This window comes from Pogona vitticeps, chromosome 1, assembly GCF_051106095.1.
Source record: "Pogona vitticeps strain Pit_001003342236 chromosome 1, PviZW2.1, whole genome shotgun sequence".
In the NCBI taxonomy this organism is placed as follows: domain Eukaryota; kingdom Metazoa; phylum Chordata; class Lepidosauria; order Squamata; family Agamidae; genus Pogona; species Pogona vitticeps.
The window spans coordinates 155,928,173-155,946,007 of NC_135783.1; the positions used below are offsets into that span (position 1 = coordinate 155,928,173).

Genomic DNA, 17,835 nt, shown 5'->3' on the forward strand with positions numbered 1-17,835 from the left:
TTTTTCAGTCTTTCCTCATAGGGCTTCATTTCCATTGCCCTGACCATCCTTTTTGCGCCTTTCTCTGAACTTCTAGAGTTTGTCTGCTTCCTTCTTAAACTATTGTGTCCAGAATTGTATGCAGTGTTTGACATTAGGCCTAACCAGTGCCAAATAGAAGGGAACTAGTACTTCATAGGATTTTGAGACTATACTTCTATTAATCCAGCCTAATATAGCACTTGCCTTTTATGTACAGGCTCGTTGCACTGTAGACTAATATTGAGCTTGTGATATACAAAAATTCCAAGAATTTTCTGTCAGGTGGCATTACTGAGCCTGGTATTTCCTGTCCTGTGACTGTGCATTTGTGTTTTCCCCCCTATGTGTAGGACTTCACACTTATCCCTGATAAATATCATTTCGGTGTTTTCAGCCCAGTGCTTGAGCCTATCAGATCTTTTTGAATTTGGTTCCTCAAGAGTATTAGGTATTCCACCCAATTTGGAGTCATCTTTGAAAAGCATTTCTTGCACACACCCTATCCAAGTCATTAAATAAAAATGTGGAAGAGCACCAGCCCCAGGACCGAGCCTTATGGTACCCCACTTGTTACCTCCTGCCAGAAGGAGTCATTGATAAACACTCTGAGTACAATTCTGCAACCAATGGTGTATCTAACTGAAACTTGTGCTATCTAGTGTATACCTAGTTAGCTTGCTAATTAGAATATCATGGGATACTTTGTCTAAAACTTTGCTGAAGTCAAGATATATTATGTTTACAGCATCTACAGTGGACCCTCGACTTACAGACGGCTCGACTTACAGACTTTTCAAGTTACAGACTTCTCTGGCCACAAAATTTAGATTAGACTTGCAGCCAGAGAATCGACTTACAGACCAGAAAAAAACCAAAATGGAACAAAAATAGAATAAAAACCGCTGGTTATGGGATTAATCGGTTTTCAATGCATTGTAGGTCAATGGAGATTCGACCTACAGACTTTTCGACTTGCAGCCACTGTTCCAATACGAATTAATTCCGTAAGCAGAGGGTCCACTGTACCAGGGAGGTTACCTGATAAAAAAACTGGGTAAGATTATTGTGGCAGGATTTATTCTTGACAAATCTGTGTTGATCTCTAGTTATTATTGTATTGTTTTCAAGGTGCTTGAAGAATGACAGCTTTATAATCTGCTCCAGAGTTTTCTCTGAGATGAAAATCAGGCTGACTGGTCTGTAGTTCCCACATTCTTCCTTTTTGCCCTTTTTGAAGATGAGGACAATGTTCTCCCTCATCCAATCATCTGGCACTTCACCCATCCTCCACAATTTCAAGAAAATGATAGACAGTGTTTCTGAGAGTTCTTCAGCCAGTTACTTCATTAATTTTGGATGCAGTTTATCAGACCCTAGAGATCTGGGCTCATTCAAAGTAATCAGATATTCCTTAACTATTTGTTTATTAATCTCAAGCTGCAACCCTATCCACTTGTACAGTACTTCACATTTATCTGAAGGGTCATGGATTATCTATTGGGAAAAGATAGAGCTGAAGTAGGAATTGAGCACTTCTGCCTTTTCTTTGTCATCCGTTATCATTTTTCCTTCCCTATTGAGTAACAGAGCCACTATTTCTTTTCTCTGTCTTTTGCTATGCACATACCTGAATATTTTGTTGTTGCTGTTGTTGAGTTCAGTGTCTCTTGCTCATTCTTAGCTTTTTCCTTCCAAACATAATCACTACTATATGTCTGTACACTTCCTTTGTGACATGGCCTTCTTTCCACTTCCTATATGCACCCTTTTATGTTTTCAGGTCCTCTCTGAGCTTGTTATGAAGGCACATTGATATTTTTCTCCTGTCTCCCACCTTTTTTATTGTTGTATTTTTTTTCTAGTTGGGACTTTAGAATTTCCTTTTTAAGAAACTCCCACCCATCTTGGTCTCCTTATCTTGTAAGAAATGTCTGCCATGGGATCTTACTTATAATTGTTCTGCATTTATTAAGAGTTGATTTATTAAAATTCTGCATATATGTGCAACTACATTCTGCTTTTGTTTCCTTTGTAATCAAGAACCTAAGTAGAAGATGGTCACTTTCCCCCAGAGAAAGCCCCCTTACTGCCACTTATTCCACAAAATCATCCCGTCTGTTTAGAACCAAATATAGGATAGCTGACTCTAGCTTCTTCCTCCAATTTTTGTAGGAGAAAATTGTCAGCTACAGAAGCCAGAGATTCCTTGAAAGGGCCATATTTGGCAGAATTTGCTACCCAACAGATATTAGGGTAGATGAGATCTCACCTAACTACTATATTGTTTCCCCTTGAAATTCTTGTAATTTGGTTTTCACAGGTTTCGTCCACATTTTCTCCATGATTTAGAGGTTGGTATTAGATTCCAGCTGCCATGTTCCTTTTATTTTTCATATTTTGGGTATCATTAGCAATAATGATGGTGAAGAATACTGAGGCAAAGGTGGATTCCACTAGAACTGGAACTACATAAGGTGTTACCTTGAGCTCATACTTTATCAAAAAGCATTACCTTGGGCTCAAGCTGGCCACTTTTGGAATATTTATTCCTCCCCATATTTATCACCCCCTTGATTTCCTGCAAAGTCTGTCTCCATCAACTTACCATGTAAATATCTCTCAGAACACAAACTCTCCTTCAACATATGCAACAAACTAATTCAGAGAGCTGAAAGCTCTTACATTAAGACTTGTCCTCCTTAAGCTTAAGATGAGGATGAGTTTAGCTTATTTTGTGTGTGCATGTCATGTGTAATCAAGTCAGAATGGACATATCAACCCAAATAGAATTCTCAAAGTAAGTGAAATATTGCTTACTTTGAAAGTAATATTTCACTTACTTAGAGAATTCTATTTGGGTTGATATACATCTATTCTGACTTGATATTTCACTTTCTTTGGTGGTTTTACTAGCCTTTCCATCTCCCTGTCTGTCTTCATGACTAAGTGGGGATTTAAACCCAGTCTTCTAGCTCACCAACCTAGTTCATCACTCTGTCTATTACTCTTGAATGTAGTTTAGCTCAAGTTAGTTTTTTTAAAATTTGTTCTAGCAGGACGAAAAGACAAAGAGTGGGTAGAAAAACATGATGGAGAATCAGATTGCAAAAATCTTGGAGGAACCTATTGTTGTGATGTGAAATGTTATATAGAGAGAGTATTAAAATAATTAAAGGGGTGTATAAAAAGTAACCCTGAAAATTAATGTGGTTTCAAATTTATGTTTTAACAACACTTTACTACAGTAAATGGAGAAAGGGACGTGGTGGCGCTGCGGGCTAAACCGCAGAAGCCTGTGCTGCAGGGTCAGAAGACCAAGCAGTCGTAAGATCGAATCCACGCAACGGAGTGAGCGTCCGTTGCTTGTCCCAGCTCCCGCCAACCTAGCGGTTCGAAAGCATGTAAATGCAAGTAGATAAATAGGGACCACCTCGGTGGGAAGGTAAACAGCGTTCCGTGTCTAAGTCGCACTGGCCGTGTGACCACGGAAGATTGTCTTCGGACAAAACGCTGGCTCTATGGCTTGGAAACGGGGATGAGCACTGCCCCCTAGAGTCAAACATGACTGGACAAAAAAAATTGTCAAGGGGAACCTTTACCTTAACCTTTACCTTACTATAGTCCTTGCAAAACAACTTGCTAGCTCTCCAGCCAAACAAGGTCGCTATACTGTTACAATCCTGAAAGTTGAATGTGTTTATGTTGCAATGTGTAAATAAGGAGGTGGTCCTGTATTTTGGATTGAAAGCTGACTTAAATTCTACTTACAACTTATGTTTTGTTTTTGAATGTACTTTTGCTTGCAACTTCTCATAGTTGTAATAATTCTGGCTGGCAATCACACCTGTAACTTTTCATAAGTTCCAAGGATATATATTTATATTTGTGCCTATATTTACATTTGTGCCTACAGTTTTTCTTATACCTGTATAAATATTTTCAATACATTTTGACTCAGTTCTGTATGAAGCATTCTTGTGCTTCTGGAACATCGAAGCAATGCAGATAAAGACAGCCTGAAATCTAAATAGACTTTTCAACTGAGCTGAACAGTGCAGTCCTGTGCTTGACTATTCAAAAGTAAGTCCCATTAAGTTCAATAGTCCTTGCTCCCAGGGTAAATACAGTATTGTAGTTTTTTTTCGTTTTTACTTTTTCAGGTTTGGAAATGTTGTCTAACAATAATGATAGTAAGAAACACTGAGGCAAAGCTGGGTCATATTACAGCAAGAACTAGATGCAGAGTCGAAAAGTGATGGGCAAGGCTGGTAGAAGAAAGAGGGCAGTGGATAACAAGTTTATCAAATCTGAGCAAATGCTCAGTAAAAGACATTTTGAATTGGAACATAGATATATCCACAGCCCTTTCAAAAAGGCTGCAAGCAAGAGGTCTTCTTCCATTTAATCTTATACTGGCTGATATCCATTGCTTAGTATTGTAAGGGTCTGTCCACACTGTGAAATGTGGTGTGACCCGGCTGGAGCTTAAATGGTCCTTATTTTCAGTGCAATCTACTTTAACTTTTGGTACCAATATGTAAAGGCAAAACAAAGAGCTACTTTGCATCTCAATGAATCATCCCAAAAAGACTGAATGCCCTAGCCCTGTGCCGAAAAGATACAGGCCAGCTCTTAAACAGGAAGGACAGATCATTTTAAGTACTGTAGAAATAAAAGCGGATGAATTTTTTTTTCTGTGCCAAACAGTGCTAACAGGAGACCATATACCACAACTATATGCCAGTGTGATGGGAAAAATACTCTTAAAACTGCAGAGCTGAAAGGGACCCTATGGATCATCAAGTCCAGCCCCTGTTAAGGAGGCACAGTGAGGAATCAAACTCCCAACCTCTGGCTCTGCAGCCAGATCCTTAAACCACTGAGCTATTTGAACTAGAGTAGGGCCACTGAATCAGTGGGGATTTGGTGAGTCAACTCTCTGTAAGTTCCATTGATTCAAATGGGTCTACACTAGTTGTGACTTGCTATGCTAAGGAACAGGATTTGAACCAATAAGTTGAGATGGACACAAAGTGCCCATTTTGGTGGTTTGTAATGGTTCATTCTTTAAATACATGTGTTCTGCAGCAACCCCGCTTGCCTCCTCGGGTGGGCACCCACTGAGAGGTAGTATCTTGGGCTTCCCTGCCCCATCTCCTCCTCTGAGTGGGTGCCTATCTGAGGAGGCGGGGAATGGAAGCCATGGCAACCACAGGACATATGTGCATCCACCTAACGAACCAGTATGAACCACTGAACTGACATATCTGTAAAGATTCTCAGTCATCCAGGTGAGTTTATTCGGAAGTTGAGGCATGGCAACTGGACTTCTTTCTTATTAGGTTGAAACATCTGAAGAATCTACTTGGATGAGTAGCGATTACATTTCAACCTAATAAGAAAGAAGTCCAGTTGCCATGACTTAACTTCCAGATACACTGAACTGACAGTTCATACCCATCTTTAGCAATAAATATATGTAAAGATTAATTAAATTTAACTCAGAGATGGGCTATAAAAATGAAGCTGAAAGTGATTATCCAATTGCTATTCTACACGCTTCTTTCTAAATCTGGCATATGAACCCCATTCTCCCAAATCTCTCTGATACCACTGTCCTCCTGTGCATCTATGTACAGTATGCACATATACATTCTGTTTCATATCTACTTCACTTGAAACTAAAGATTCATCAGATATGAACCCCCTCAAAGGAGAAATTGTGAAGATCCTCTCACTCTTTCAAAGCATAATGGAAAGAATCATAGCAGTTATGGCAATGGACTTGGAGTGGCACATCTTTTGTGATTTAGCACAAAGGAATGGGGGAAAGCACTATAAGCTGAAACATCAGCAGTAGGTTATTTAAAAAAAGGAGGCAAAGAAATTCATAGCCATCAAAAATATAAATTGGAGGTAAAGAATATGTCTTTTTTTCCCCTTGCATATAAAAAATCAAATTGCCCAGTGCGATGAAGCAGCTATTTAATTTTAATTTTACATGCTTGTCTCAAAAGGAAGAAAGAGATTATTTCCAAAAATGTCAGTTGTTTTCTCAAGTTCTGTGCCATAAAGCCTTTTTTCTCCCTCCCAGTCTGGCTTAGGTGTATTTTAAATTTCACTTGAAAAGAATACATTCTCAAAAGTTTTTATGTATTTCTTCCTTACCATGGAAACCAAATTTATGCAAAAGGGTTAGCTCTGGGTCCTCATGCAGGCAGTCTTCTATTCATAATCATATTTATATGCAGTTATTCCTTTCTACTGAACCTTCAGACACCTAATCAAGAACATGCTAATTTTGCTCTGTCTGTCTGTCTGTCTGTCTGTCTGTCTGTCTGTATGTATGTATGTATGTATGTATGGGAGGGAGGGAGGGAGAGCATTCCACTGTGCATTCATATGAATTCATAACACTTGACTACTTGTTCCAGAAATCTTTCTTCATGATTTTCAATTTGCATTGTTCTTGAGCTGGAAAAATGTAGACACCCCACACACCCATGTCCATTTCCATTGCAAGAGCAGTTGGGAGGGAAAAAATAGTAGCATGTATTGCACAGGAGTTCTGATGTCACATTAACAAATAACACTAAGGGGGGTGGGAAGCAAAGGGCTGGGGAGAAATAAGATTTGAATGAGATGTGATAAACTCACCTTATTAAGTTGCTCAAGGGTTGTTTTCAGCATCTGCTGATACTCACATTCATTTCTATATCTAAAGAAGAAAAGAAAGGAAAAATGGCAACTGTCAATAACAAACAAACAAACAAGAAAAAGAATTCACAACATGGCTCAGATGTCTGCTTTCTGATTCTGTGATAATGATTGTACTCCCTGTGAACAGATTGAGTTTCCTGTTGCCCTCCTACTATCCCACATCTCCTATTCTCTTCCCATCCTGGTGAGAATAGGAATTTGGAAGCTTTTGCTCAGCTGTGCTTTGTCAGAACTGACAAACTGTGGTTAACATTTACTAAGCCAACTTCAAATCACAGTTCATGAAGCTGGCTTTCTAAAACTTACCACAGCTGACATTGGCTGTTCCTGTGTGGATGAAATAAGATACTGTACTGTAGTTAACTAAAAGCAGAAGGAAAACCTTCCAAACTCTTTCTCTAATGTGTAACGAGGAAACAAGAGTGTACAAACCTAATTGGTGTTGATTGGAATAATCTGTATTTATTTATTCAGATTTGTAATCCTTATCATCCTCTGGGTTACGAAGGTTTGAGAAAGCCCCGAGGCTAAGTTTCCTGTGGAGGAACCACCTCCTCTGTTGACTTGACTGGTTATGGTCCTTGCATTTTGAGCACCACTGAGCAACTTTACATTTCCTGCAGTTCCCTAAAGTGATGTTAGGTTTGAACAAGTGTGTCCATTTCTCCATGACTAAAGATGGGCACTAACCATGGTTCAGCCCAGTTGAGCACAATGTCCGCACAGGTGTTCTGTGGGCACTGTGTGTTTCTCTCCCCTACATGATCACTGGCAGCAGTGTGTGTTTCCCTTCTCCATCTCCTCTGGCAGCTACCCATTCAGATGAGAAGGCAGGGCAGAAAAGCCCACAGCATTGCTGCCCCCATGAGATCCTATGACATAGGATAGGAAGCTGGCTAGATAGCTCAGTGGTATGGATATCGTTCTGCAGAGCCAGAGGCTGGGAGTGCAATTCCCCACTGCACCTCCTGCAGGTAAAGCCAGCCTGTGTGGCCTTGGGCAAGCTGCACAGTTTCAGGGCACCTCCAGCTAAAGCGAATGGTAAACTACTTCTTTGTATTCCCTAACTGGAAAACTCCGAAAAGGGTCACCATAAGTCAGAAGTGATTTAATGACACATGATGATGATGATGATAAATGTTTAAATCAATGCCAATAAACTAATCAACCAGCCAGCCAACCACAGGGCTTAAGAACTCTCTGAAATGTCCCATACCTTGCACTTGTCTGTAGATCACATGTCTCCAAAACATGAAAAGCAAATTATTCTGTTGGTGGTGATGGCATTTTTCATTATCACCAATAACATAAACAAGACAAAAACATTTAAAAAGCCACTGTAGTTTATTATGTGAAGTAACCTTAAAAACAAAGGTCCCCTTATCAAGTAACTCCAAAGGAAAAGCTGTCAGCAAAACCTCTTTTCCTGCAAATTAAAACAAAGAAATGGGAAAAGCCCACAGCTCACAAAATTCTGCCACGTGGTTATATTATATTTGTTACAGCTGATCACTTTTATTTTTGGGAGAGCAAGAGATGAGAAACATAGAGGATTGTCAAGGAGAACCTTCCAGAGCATTAAAGAGAAGTAGAGCCTTCTGAAGGAAGAGAAGGAATTTACAAAACAAAGATAAATACTTCTAACTAAGGTTTTGACCTTAAGGAAACATTTTCAGAATCAAATTAACTTGAAAGCAGATGAGAATGGGATTTTACTTTGAGTGGACATGGCAGGACCCAGTGACCAAGATTTCAGCATAGGGTTAAGAACAAATTGGGTCTCAAAGACTGCAATGGTTACATGAGAAAAAGTCCTGCTGGATGCATAGGAACAGGATGACAAATGTTGAACTTTGGATGGCTTGTGTACACGAATTATAGGAAACAGCAATAAGAGGCAAGTCCTATGTATGTTTTAGAGGCTTGGAAGGCTAAACAGTGAAATACAAATCAATTTTTTTAAAAAAAAAAATTCTGCTGACTATTTTTTTAACATTTCAGTGGGATTCTGTGGGGAGAGGATACTCTGCAAATTGTAAAAACAGCTGAAGTCCTATATGCACTTCTTTGGGAGCGAATTGAGGAACTTGAAATCCAGTTGTGTCACTAGGAAAATCACTGCTGAGGAAATATTTGCTCAGGCAATTCCAAAGTACACAAAACTTGGTTGCATTGTGTATGAGTGCACCCTCAAACCACCTTAAATTTAGCAGCAATTTGCCACTGGTGATGACATCACCACCTTACTCCTGCAGAGCTGTGCCACAGAATTTTAGTCACTGAGGCATAACTGCTGAGTGGTATGCACAGCATTGCACTGTAAGGCTCTTTTCTGTAGGATGGGTTTACTTGCTGTACAAAAAACACAGTGGTAACAAATCAGCAATTTTTCAAGGAAACCAGCTATGGGCAGAAAGAAAGAACAGTGCCCCTAAAAACCTTGAGAAGTCCCTACATGACTTCTAAGTTTCTTTGAATCCCTCTTCCCCCGCTGCTGTGCCACGGGCTTTCCCATTTCATTTCCGGATACCTGGCTCATGTCTTTCTTGCTCTCTTATTCCTACATTCAGTTTGGGTGCCCTCCAGACTCCCAGTCACAGGCCATCTAGGGGGCCATGTGGAAAGAACGTGGAAACTGGCGGTTCTTCAAGAAAGAAATCAAGAGAACAAAAATGTTGTGGTGCCAAAATGGAGAGAAAGCATGGAAAGGAGGTCTTGTGTCTCACAGAAAGATCTTGGAAACTTTTTGCAAACCTACCTATAACTTAATGTATAGAGATGATGTATATGTGTACAGGGTGTGCATGACAATGTGTCTTTGGGACTCCTGGAATGTCTGTGAGAAGGTGGGACAGTCTTGAGAACGTATAAATCAAAATAAATAAATAAATAAATAAATAAATAAATAAATAAATAAATAAATAAATAAATAAATAAATAAAGAAAGAAAGAAAGAAAGAAAGAAAGAAAGAAAGAAAGAAAGAAAGAAAGAAAGAAAGAAAGAAAGAAACGTACATGAGAGAGCAGAGAAGCGAGAAAGAGAGGTGAGGAGAAGTGAGGTGAGGTGAGGTGACAAGGAGAAACAGCATGTATGTATGCATGTGCACAAGAGTGTATGTACATGTGTTGGGGAATCCGCAGGGTAACGAGAGACTATGAGATAGAGGAGGAGATAGATAGAAACTGTGTGAGATAAGTGTTTAAATTTAATTTTATGTATTTGTCAAGTTATTATATTTGTTCTGTGAGCTGCCACCATAACAACAAATGTTGGTATTATGCCTGATTTTTCAAAACACGGATGTTTTCGTTCGACTTCCACATTTGTTCTTTTTAATTCCTGTTACTGTTCACTGTCATTCTTAGAGATAACAAAAATCATAATGAATTATTGATTAAACTGGCTGTGGCAATTTTGAATTGTATTCAAAGAAAACTAGAGATGGAAAGAATATTCACTAAATTCCCCTTTCTCATCTATTTAGGCTTTCTCAGAATGACAAGATGTCACAACACAGGACGTTAAAACCCTGGGAGATTCCGTGCACCCTGCCAAGAGTGGAAAGAAGAACTCTCTGCCACCTACAAGCTCTCTGTATCTGCTCTATATTCAACATCCTTTCCATTTTCAGAGCAAAGCACACACACACACACACACACACACACACACACAATCACACAGACAGCAAGAACTACTATGTTGGTTGACTGCCATGAAAGGTACAAAGAACCCATCCAGTGCAACGTGTGCAAGTGTGGGAATGTGTAATTTTCCATGAAAATGGGCAGTTTGGTGCAAAACAACACTCAAGAAGAACCCTGTCAAGAGCACCAAGAAATTCCTCACCATCCTCACCAGTAAGAAACACAGAAAAGCTCCTTGTGTGCAAGCAACCAGGAATTTATATTCCTTGAACATTCCAAGATCAGTCATTTCCTGAGATGAAGATTTGGACCAGTTGGATGCTCATTATTACTGTTGTTAGCTGGAAGCTTTAGTTTTAGCTGACATTTCTCTCTCTCTTTGTGCCTTTGCACTTCTGATAGCATCTTAAATTTATACTCTGTATCCATTTCTTGCACCTCCAGTTCTCCCCAGTTGGCCACTAGACCTGCCAAAGTTGCTGATTCTTTTTCTATAGCCATAATATAGATTACTTTGGGCAACTACCCTGATTCAAAAGAGCAGGAGGCAGTTAAATAACATAGTCTTTGGCAACAAAGAGTGATATACATGAAACCGTGATAGCAAATATTTCTGGGCACCATGCAGAAAACTGTCCCTCCTTTCTCCCCTACTTACTTGTTCTGGAATTCATCCAGCATGCGTTGAGCATCTTTCTCCTCACGTTCCAGCTTCAGTTTGTCTGAGGCCAATTCACGGATACGCTGGCGGCTGAGCTCAACCTGCATAGAAAATACCTCTTCCAATCCAGCCAGTTCATCCACACGCTGGAATGTCTCCAGTTGCTTGCGGAAGATGGCGTTACGTTGTTCAAGTACCCGGGCCCGATTGATGTAGTTGGTGAACCGTTCGTTGAGTTCTTGCAGGTTCTCCAGGCCTTGGGCTTGGGCAAGACTGCCAAATTCTGGTGTTTCTGGCAGTTCTTCATAAGCATCTGACCTTTCGTACTTCTCCTTGCGAACTTCACGCAGGTAGCTGCTCCGATACATGGCAGTGTAGGAAGACGTCTGAGGACCCAAGAATCCCCTTTGGATGATTCACACACACCCTGTCCACTTTGAAATACTCCTTTGACACTAGGATAGAGAGACTAACTACTCTAAGGGAGAGCTCTCAGCTGTCCCACCACACTCTTAATAACTGACCTGCCTCATTAAACTATAATCCCTCCCCCATCTTATTTGCAGGAGAAATGGCTCCACCTTCTCTCTCTCTCTCTCTCTCTCTCTCTCTCTGTCTTTTCTAGGTTTGTTTGTTTTCAGTTCTGTCAGCAGTACTATTTAAATTGTATGTGACCTGACAAAAAGAAAAGAGAGATGTCCTGCTTTTGCTGGGTGGATTAGAAGGAGAGAAAGAGTGAATGCAGAAACAAAGCCATGTGGCTTTACAGGATATGTCCAAAGAATTCCATTGGACGTTTTGCATGGGTTCATCCCAGTCCTGTATTGTTTCATAAGGATGTCTTATTTCAAGTTATATGTAGTATAATTTTTTTTATTTTGTTTTAAAAAAGGCTTGTTATTTTGTTTACAAAGAGATGCTAACTATAGCTCCAATAATTAGAGTAACAGGAGTATACACAAACTCTTTGAACAGAGAACTTAGATAATGTCACCTACAAATTTGATGAAGCCATTTTAACCCAGTGGCTCCCAGTTTTGGGTCCTGAGATGTTGTTGGATTTCAGCTCCCCAAAGCAGCAGTTATATTGGCTAGTGGTGAGGAATTCTGGGAATGGCAGTGCAATGAGATTTGGGAATTCCTCAGGTTAGAAAGTTCTGTTATGAGGCACAATCTGACATATTGACTGTCTCTTCTGTATTTGTTCCCTGACCAGTTCAAACCAACAGGAAGAGCTCTATTTATGTGGTTCTTCCAATACCAAGAAGTCTGCACAAGCCATACCTGGGAGGTGGGTCACTTTTATTCTACATGAATAATACTGGAGATAGCTCATTGGGAGAGAACAGTATTTGATTGCCAGAAACTACAGCCTGCCATTTCCAAATTATGAAAGTCCCCTGAGTGAGACATGGGAGCTTCTCCTGGTCAGTGAAAACAGTGAGCCGGAAGCTTCTACATCCCTGGAGCTGGTTGGATAGCTCAGTGGTATGAGGCACCTGGCTGCAGAGCTGGGGTCGGGAGTTTAATTCTCCAATATGCCTTGGAGGAAAACAGCCAGCAGGAGGAAGTGGAGGAGGGAAGCACATGCTCCTGCTGGGACCAGTTGAAAGCCCAAAGAGGAGGAGAAGAGGAGCATGTGCTGGATGGTGACTGGAGGATCTGGCCGGAGTGTGGTTGGAAGGGAAAGCATGGCACCTGTAGTGCTGGTCTGAAAAACTACCACGAACCTCTGAATTGAGGCTCATACCCATCTCTAATCAGCACTAGATGTGGCACAGTTGTAGCAGACTGTCTGCTTTTGCTCTGGGCCAAATTTGGGGATTTTTGGGGAAAGAGTTTTCGAGTTATGATTTTTTTATAAATGTAAAACTGTTTCCTTCCTTCAGAAACAGGTGACTCTAAACATCCCCAGATTTAAAACAGATCATATCATATATATTTTATTATAGTCCTTAGACCAATTAAACAAAAACAATTACAGTTTCAACCTTTCCAGCATAAAAACATAACAAAATTACCACTTAGTTTAAAATCCATTTAAAATCTTACAATTTAAATCCATTTAAAGTCTACAATTTAAAGTCATTTAAAATCTACACATCTAAAATTTATCTACACTTCGATTTCTGGAATCTAAATATCAGCACGCAGAAACTTGCAATGTGATAGGTAATCTTAAGGTCTTTATCTGAGAGAAGAAACTGGAATGTACTTACTTCTGTATGATCTGGGATTTTTTTCATCAGTCGAAAAATAATCAGGTTACGTGCAATCTCATAGTGGGGACAGGTAAAAATCATGTGTTGCATAGTTTCTACCACCCCTAGCGAGCAGGAGCAAAGCCTTTCTGCATGAGGCATGTTTTTGTACACTAGCAAAAGCATATAAATTGAGAATACCAATCTTGTGTATTTTGAAAAAGAATGGTTGTCCCCACCCACTTGTTTTATTTGAAAGGAATCCTGGCTGTAGGGGCTGAATTATTGGTACTCAAAAAGGCCTTTCAAAAGGTAGAAACAGTGATTTCTTATTACACTGAACATGCATGGAACAGGCTTGCCAACAAGAACTTCGCAAAGCGGGTATACTGTTGGAACTTTGTGGCTGTGGACAGGAGAAATATGGCGAACATAGAACAACCAAAAGTCATAGAAACAGAGTTAAAGACAGATTTTCTTTAAAGAGTGAAAATAAAGCAAAACAAAGGCTTGCTTTCAAGAAAGTAATGGAGTGAGAGTCCTCCAGAAAGAGATACAGTACCATGTATCTCCAGAGAATTAGAATACAATTTTGTAAGATGAATGGAAAGTAATTCTGCATTACAAAAGCAGAAAGCAGTTGTGTTTGTCCTGGGCCTGAGTGCTTTCATAAACATTATCTTGGGATTTCTGAGACACATGTTTTCAAAGGTGAAATAAGCTCCAGGTCTGGGGCAATTTTATGGCTAGGAGTAGTTTACTTAGCAGAGCTTACTTGTCAAAAAAACAGCCATTATTGCTTTGTGTTTGGGTGAAAAGTGGTTAGTGGAGGGTAAGAGGAGTCAGCTTCTAGTATTACTTCTTGTCCCTTTGTGAATGGTAGTGAAGAGGGTATCCTATAGACCACCTTGACTGCTGCCATTGGCATTGTCAACATTCAGGCTGCTTCTGCTATGTAAAGCTTGACATCCTTTTTCCTACTGGCAACACAGACATCCTTGAGTGCCTTTTGACAGGAAAAACCAGAATTGTCCTTAGGGAGAAGAAGAAAATGATCTTAAGAATAGTAATCTAAATATAGATCTAGGAAATGGCAGGGAGCACATCTGGATTATCTGTCTACTGCTCACCTCTCTGTTGGTTCCAATCATTTCTTACATGGATTGGTTCTCTGTTTCCAGCAAGGAGCTGCCTCCACCCCATAATTGGGGCCACTGCTACGCCTGTGTGAGAGTTCTCTGTGACATTTGAGCTGTTCCCTCCTCTGTCAGCAGTTTTCCTCTATGCGCTGGGAGACATATCCATTTGATTGTATTTGTGGTTTCCATCTTAATTTCCCTTCGGTTCTCCTTACATAACACTTTTCAGTTGAGGGAAGGGGTCAACACTGGCCCTCATGGGACTATAGTGCTGCAGAAGCTGCCAAAGGATGTCATGGGGTGGCAACAGACATTCTCACAAGCAATATAAGCTACACATTTAAAATTAAAATAAAAAAATACAGCAAGCAATAGCGATATTCTGTTTGATTCCCACACAACATCTAAAATATTGTTGGTGCTGTATAGTTTGTAAAAGCTTTATACACTACCAAGCCTTTTGGGTCCAGGTGCTTTCAGGTGCAACAGCTGTCAGCTCAAGGCAAAGGATCTGTGCCAAGAGAGCTAGGATATTCTTATTTCAGAGGATTTCCGAGCCACTGCTGATGGGTATAGACAGTACCAAGCAAAATGGACCCAATGGTATTATCAAATACCAAACTAAGGGCCCAAAGTATCTGTGAATTTGGATAAATTCTTCAAAGCCAAGCCAAACCAATTATTCCCCATCTGTATCAGGAAAGTTCAGTAGGTATGATTATTTCCACATTATACCTGCCTGACATGTGGATGTTAAAGATGAGGCATTGCTCAAGAAAAAAAAAAGGAGGGGCACCACAGCTTTATTCTAGCACCGTTAATATTTTGAATACACAAGATGACACAAGTTTTTACGAGCTGTATGTTCAGTCTGTGGAACATCTAGAAACAACATCTCACAGGGACCTCAGCATGCAGAGCATCTCAGAATGAGAAATTTTACAAGTGTTCTTGACATCCTTAGAAAATGATTGTGTGCAGACTCAAAAACTGGATTGGGCCTGATAAAACTGAGATATACTGCACGGAAGATGAAACCATTTCTAGTTCATGCCACCAGAGGGCTGCAGAACTGTAGCATTCAAACTGAAGCCCTAGTGTTTAGAAAAGGTGGATGTAATACTCATTTCACATACATTTTATGTTGGTTCAGTACCACAGACACTCAAGGACTTGTTAGAGTTCTAGCAGACTTGGCCTTTGACGCAGAAGTAGAAAATCAGCAGTTAAATCAAATGGACATTTAGGGTACTAAAAATACTAAACACAGTATTTTCCTGCTTGAGACCTCTAGTGAGTTTTTTTTTCTCACTAGAGGTTTGAAGCAGGACAGTGGTTTACAACTGCAGCTTCCCTTGTGATTGCCATGCTGTGCTGAGAGGAGCTGAATGACTGGAACAATTTATGTCTGTCAGTATTCTGAGATTTGGGGTATTCGGGATAAGCTCACCCTTCTTATTTGGATACATGAGACAAATACTGGAAATGGAAGAGCAAAACTACTTTCTGCTTCCTGTTGAGTAAATATGATTAGAGAATCCCTCTGAAAAACTCCAACACTCATTAACGCTGCAATATTATCCCCAAAATATCTTCCACAAAGACAGAAATAATACCCCCTCTATGACATATACAGAAGCAGACTGAACTGGCAACATTATCTTACTTCAGCATTGACAATGGGCTGGTGCTCTAAGATTTCACCATGTCTACAGGGAATTGGTTGCTTAAAAAGGACAGGACAGACCATACAACACTATTTGCCAAGTGGAATGGGCATCCATCATCATGCCCCATCACTGCCTACCATCATCTGCTTCCTAATATGGTCCTGAGAGCTTTTTCCATCCTTCCATTCAGTTCAGAACCAGGAAAATGGTGCTTTGTGGTGGTCCATCGCTATTTACAAACAATGACCTTTCACAAATTTTCCAATGAAACAAACTGCTTTGTAGTTCATGCAATATGGGAATTCTGTGAGAGGCTGAATGGCCCCTGCATGAGTGAGAAATGCCAAACTCACCATGAGTCTTCACCTGACTCTCCTACTCACCCCCTACAAGTTTGGCAACGACTGAATTTGGGACATCCAAGTTATATCTCCCCAAACCAGGACTCCCCAGGAACGTTTTCTTTAGCAGCTGGCTAAAGAGCATTTTACTGGGGAGACCTGCTTTGGAGGGCAATAACTCGGGCATGACTCATGACTACTCACAAAGGCAGCATGTAATACAAGAGGGGCATTCGCATTGCCCAATGAGATTCTATAAGAATTGATTTCTAAAGGGTGTTAAATTAAAAAGCCCCTGCCAGCCACTTTCTTAAAAAAAACTTGGTTTGCAGAAAAAAAGAAGTGGATTTTAAATATCAATTTTAATTACACAAAACCTGATTTAACAGCAGACCTTATTGTCAGTATAACTGAACCTTAGTCAACTGGCCTTAGTTTAGTGGTACCTCGACTTACAAACTTAATCCGTATTGGAACGGCGTTCGTAAGCCGAAATGTTTGTAAGTCGAAGTACCATTTCCCATTGAAATACATGGGAACTGGATTAATCCATTCCAGCATTTCAAAAAAATAATAATACCAAAAATATAAATAAACAGAGCAAGTCTCATGCTGGTATTGCAAAAAAAAAAATCCCAAAACAAAAAAAACACAACACAGCACAGAAACATAACCCCCCCAGTCCAAACCCACCCTCCAAAATCCACCCATAACAGTTTTTTTTTAAAGGAATTACCAGTCTGAAGCTTCCGAAGCCTCCTGGTGCTCCGCTGCCTCCGTCGTGGCCGGGGGCGAGTGGCCAAGCACCCAGACAGCTCAAGCTTCCCAGTGCTCCGCTGCCTCTGCCGTGCCCAGGGGCGAGCAGCCAAGCACCCAGCCAGCTCAAGCCACCCAGCGCTGGGTGACCACTGCCTCTGATCACAGTCACAGGGGACCCCCGGGAGGTCTCCCAGGGCTTCCCCACCGCCATCGGAGACCTCCTGGGGGGTCCAATCACAGTGGTGAGGGAGCAATTTTTAATTTCCCACCCTCTTCCGCCAGTGCGATCGGACCCTCAGGAGGTCTCCCAGGGCTTCCCTGCCACCATCAGAGACCTCCTGGGGGTCCTTTTTCCTAACCGCTGGGGCGAAAGAGCAGCCTCTTTGCAACCAACAGTTTGAAAGGAACAAAAAAAAAGGCAGAGGAAATTTGAATTTCCCGTCCTTTCCCCCTGCCTTTTTTCGTTCGCAAGTCGAGGCTCCGTTCGCAAGTTGAAGCAACATTGTGCGCACTGAGCTGTTCGTACCTCAAAACGTTCGCAAGTGGAGACGTTCGTAAGTCGAGGTACCACTGTATCCAAATAGGCGGTAATCAAATTACTGCAAAAATTGAAGTGGAAATAATTCTCTGCATCTTTCAAAAATTGAACTGGAAATAATTCTCTGCAGTAGGAATTTG

General features: G+C 40.6%; 1 protein-coding gene and 1 long non-coding RNA gene across 2 annotated transcripts in view; one reads left to right on the forward strand and one right to left on the reverse strand.

Moving 5' to 3' along the window:
- The window catches only part of BFSP1 (beaded filament structural protein 1), a 55,805-nt gene extending 44,390 nt beyond the window's left edge, over positions 1 to 11,415 (reverse strand). Inside the window, exons 1-2 of the mRNA XM_073003506.2 lie at positions 11,045 to 11,415; positions 6,679 to 6,739 (exon numbers count right to left, since the gene is read on the reverse strand). Coding sequence (XP_072859607.2) covers positions 6,679 to 6,739; positions 11,045 to 11,415 — 432 coding nt within the window. The remainder of the gene's footprint in view (positions 1 to 6,678; positions 6,740 to 11,044) is intronic.
- The window catches only part of LOC144588412 (uncharacterized), a 30,127-nt gene extending 14,138 nt beyond the window's left edge, over positions 1 to 15,989 (forward strand). The window contains exon 2 of the long non-coding RNA XR_013543975.1: positions 10,227 to 15,989. This is a non-coding gene — a long non-coding RNA (uncharacterized LOC144588412). The remainder of the gene's footprint in view (positions 1 to 10,226) is intronic.
- Positions 15,990 to 17,835: the final 1,846 nt, after the last annotated feature.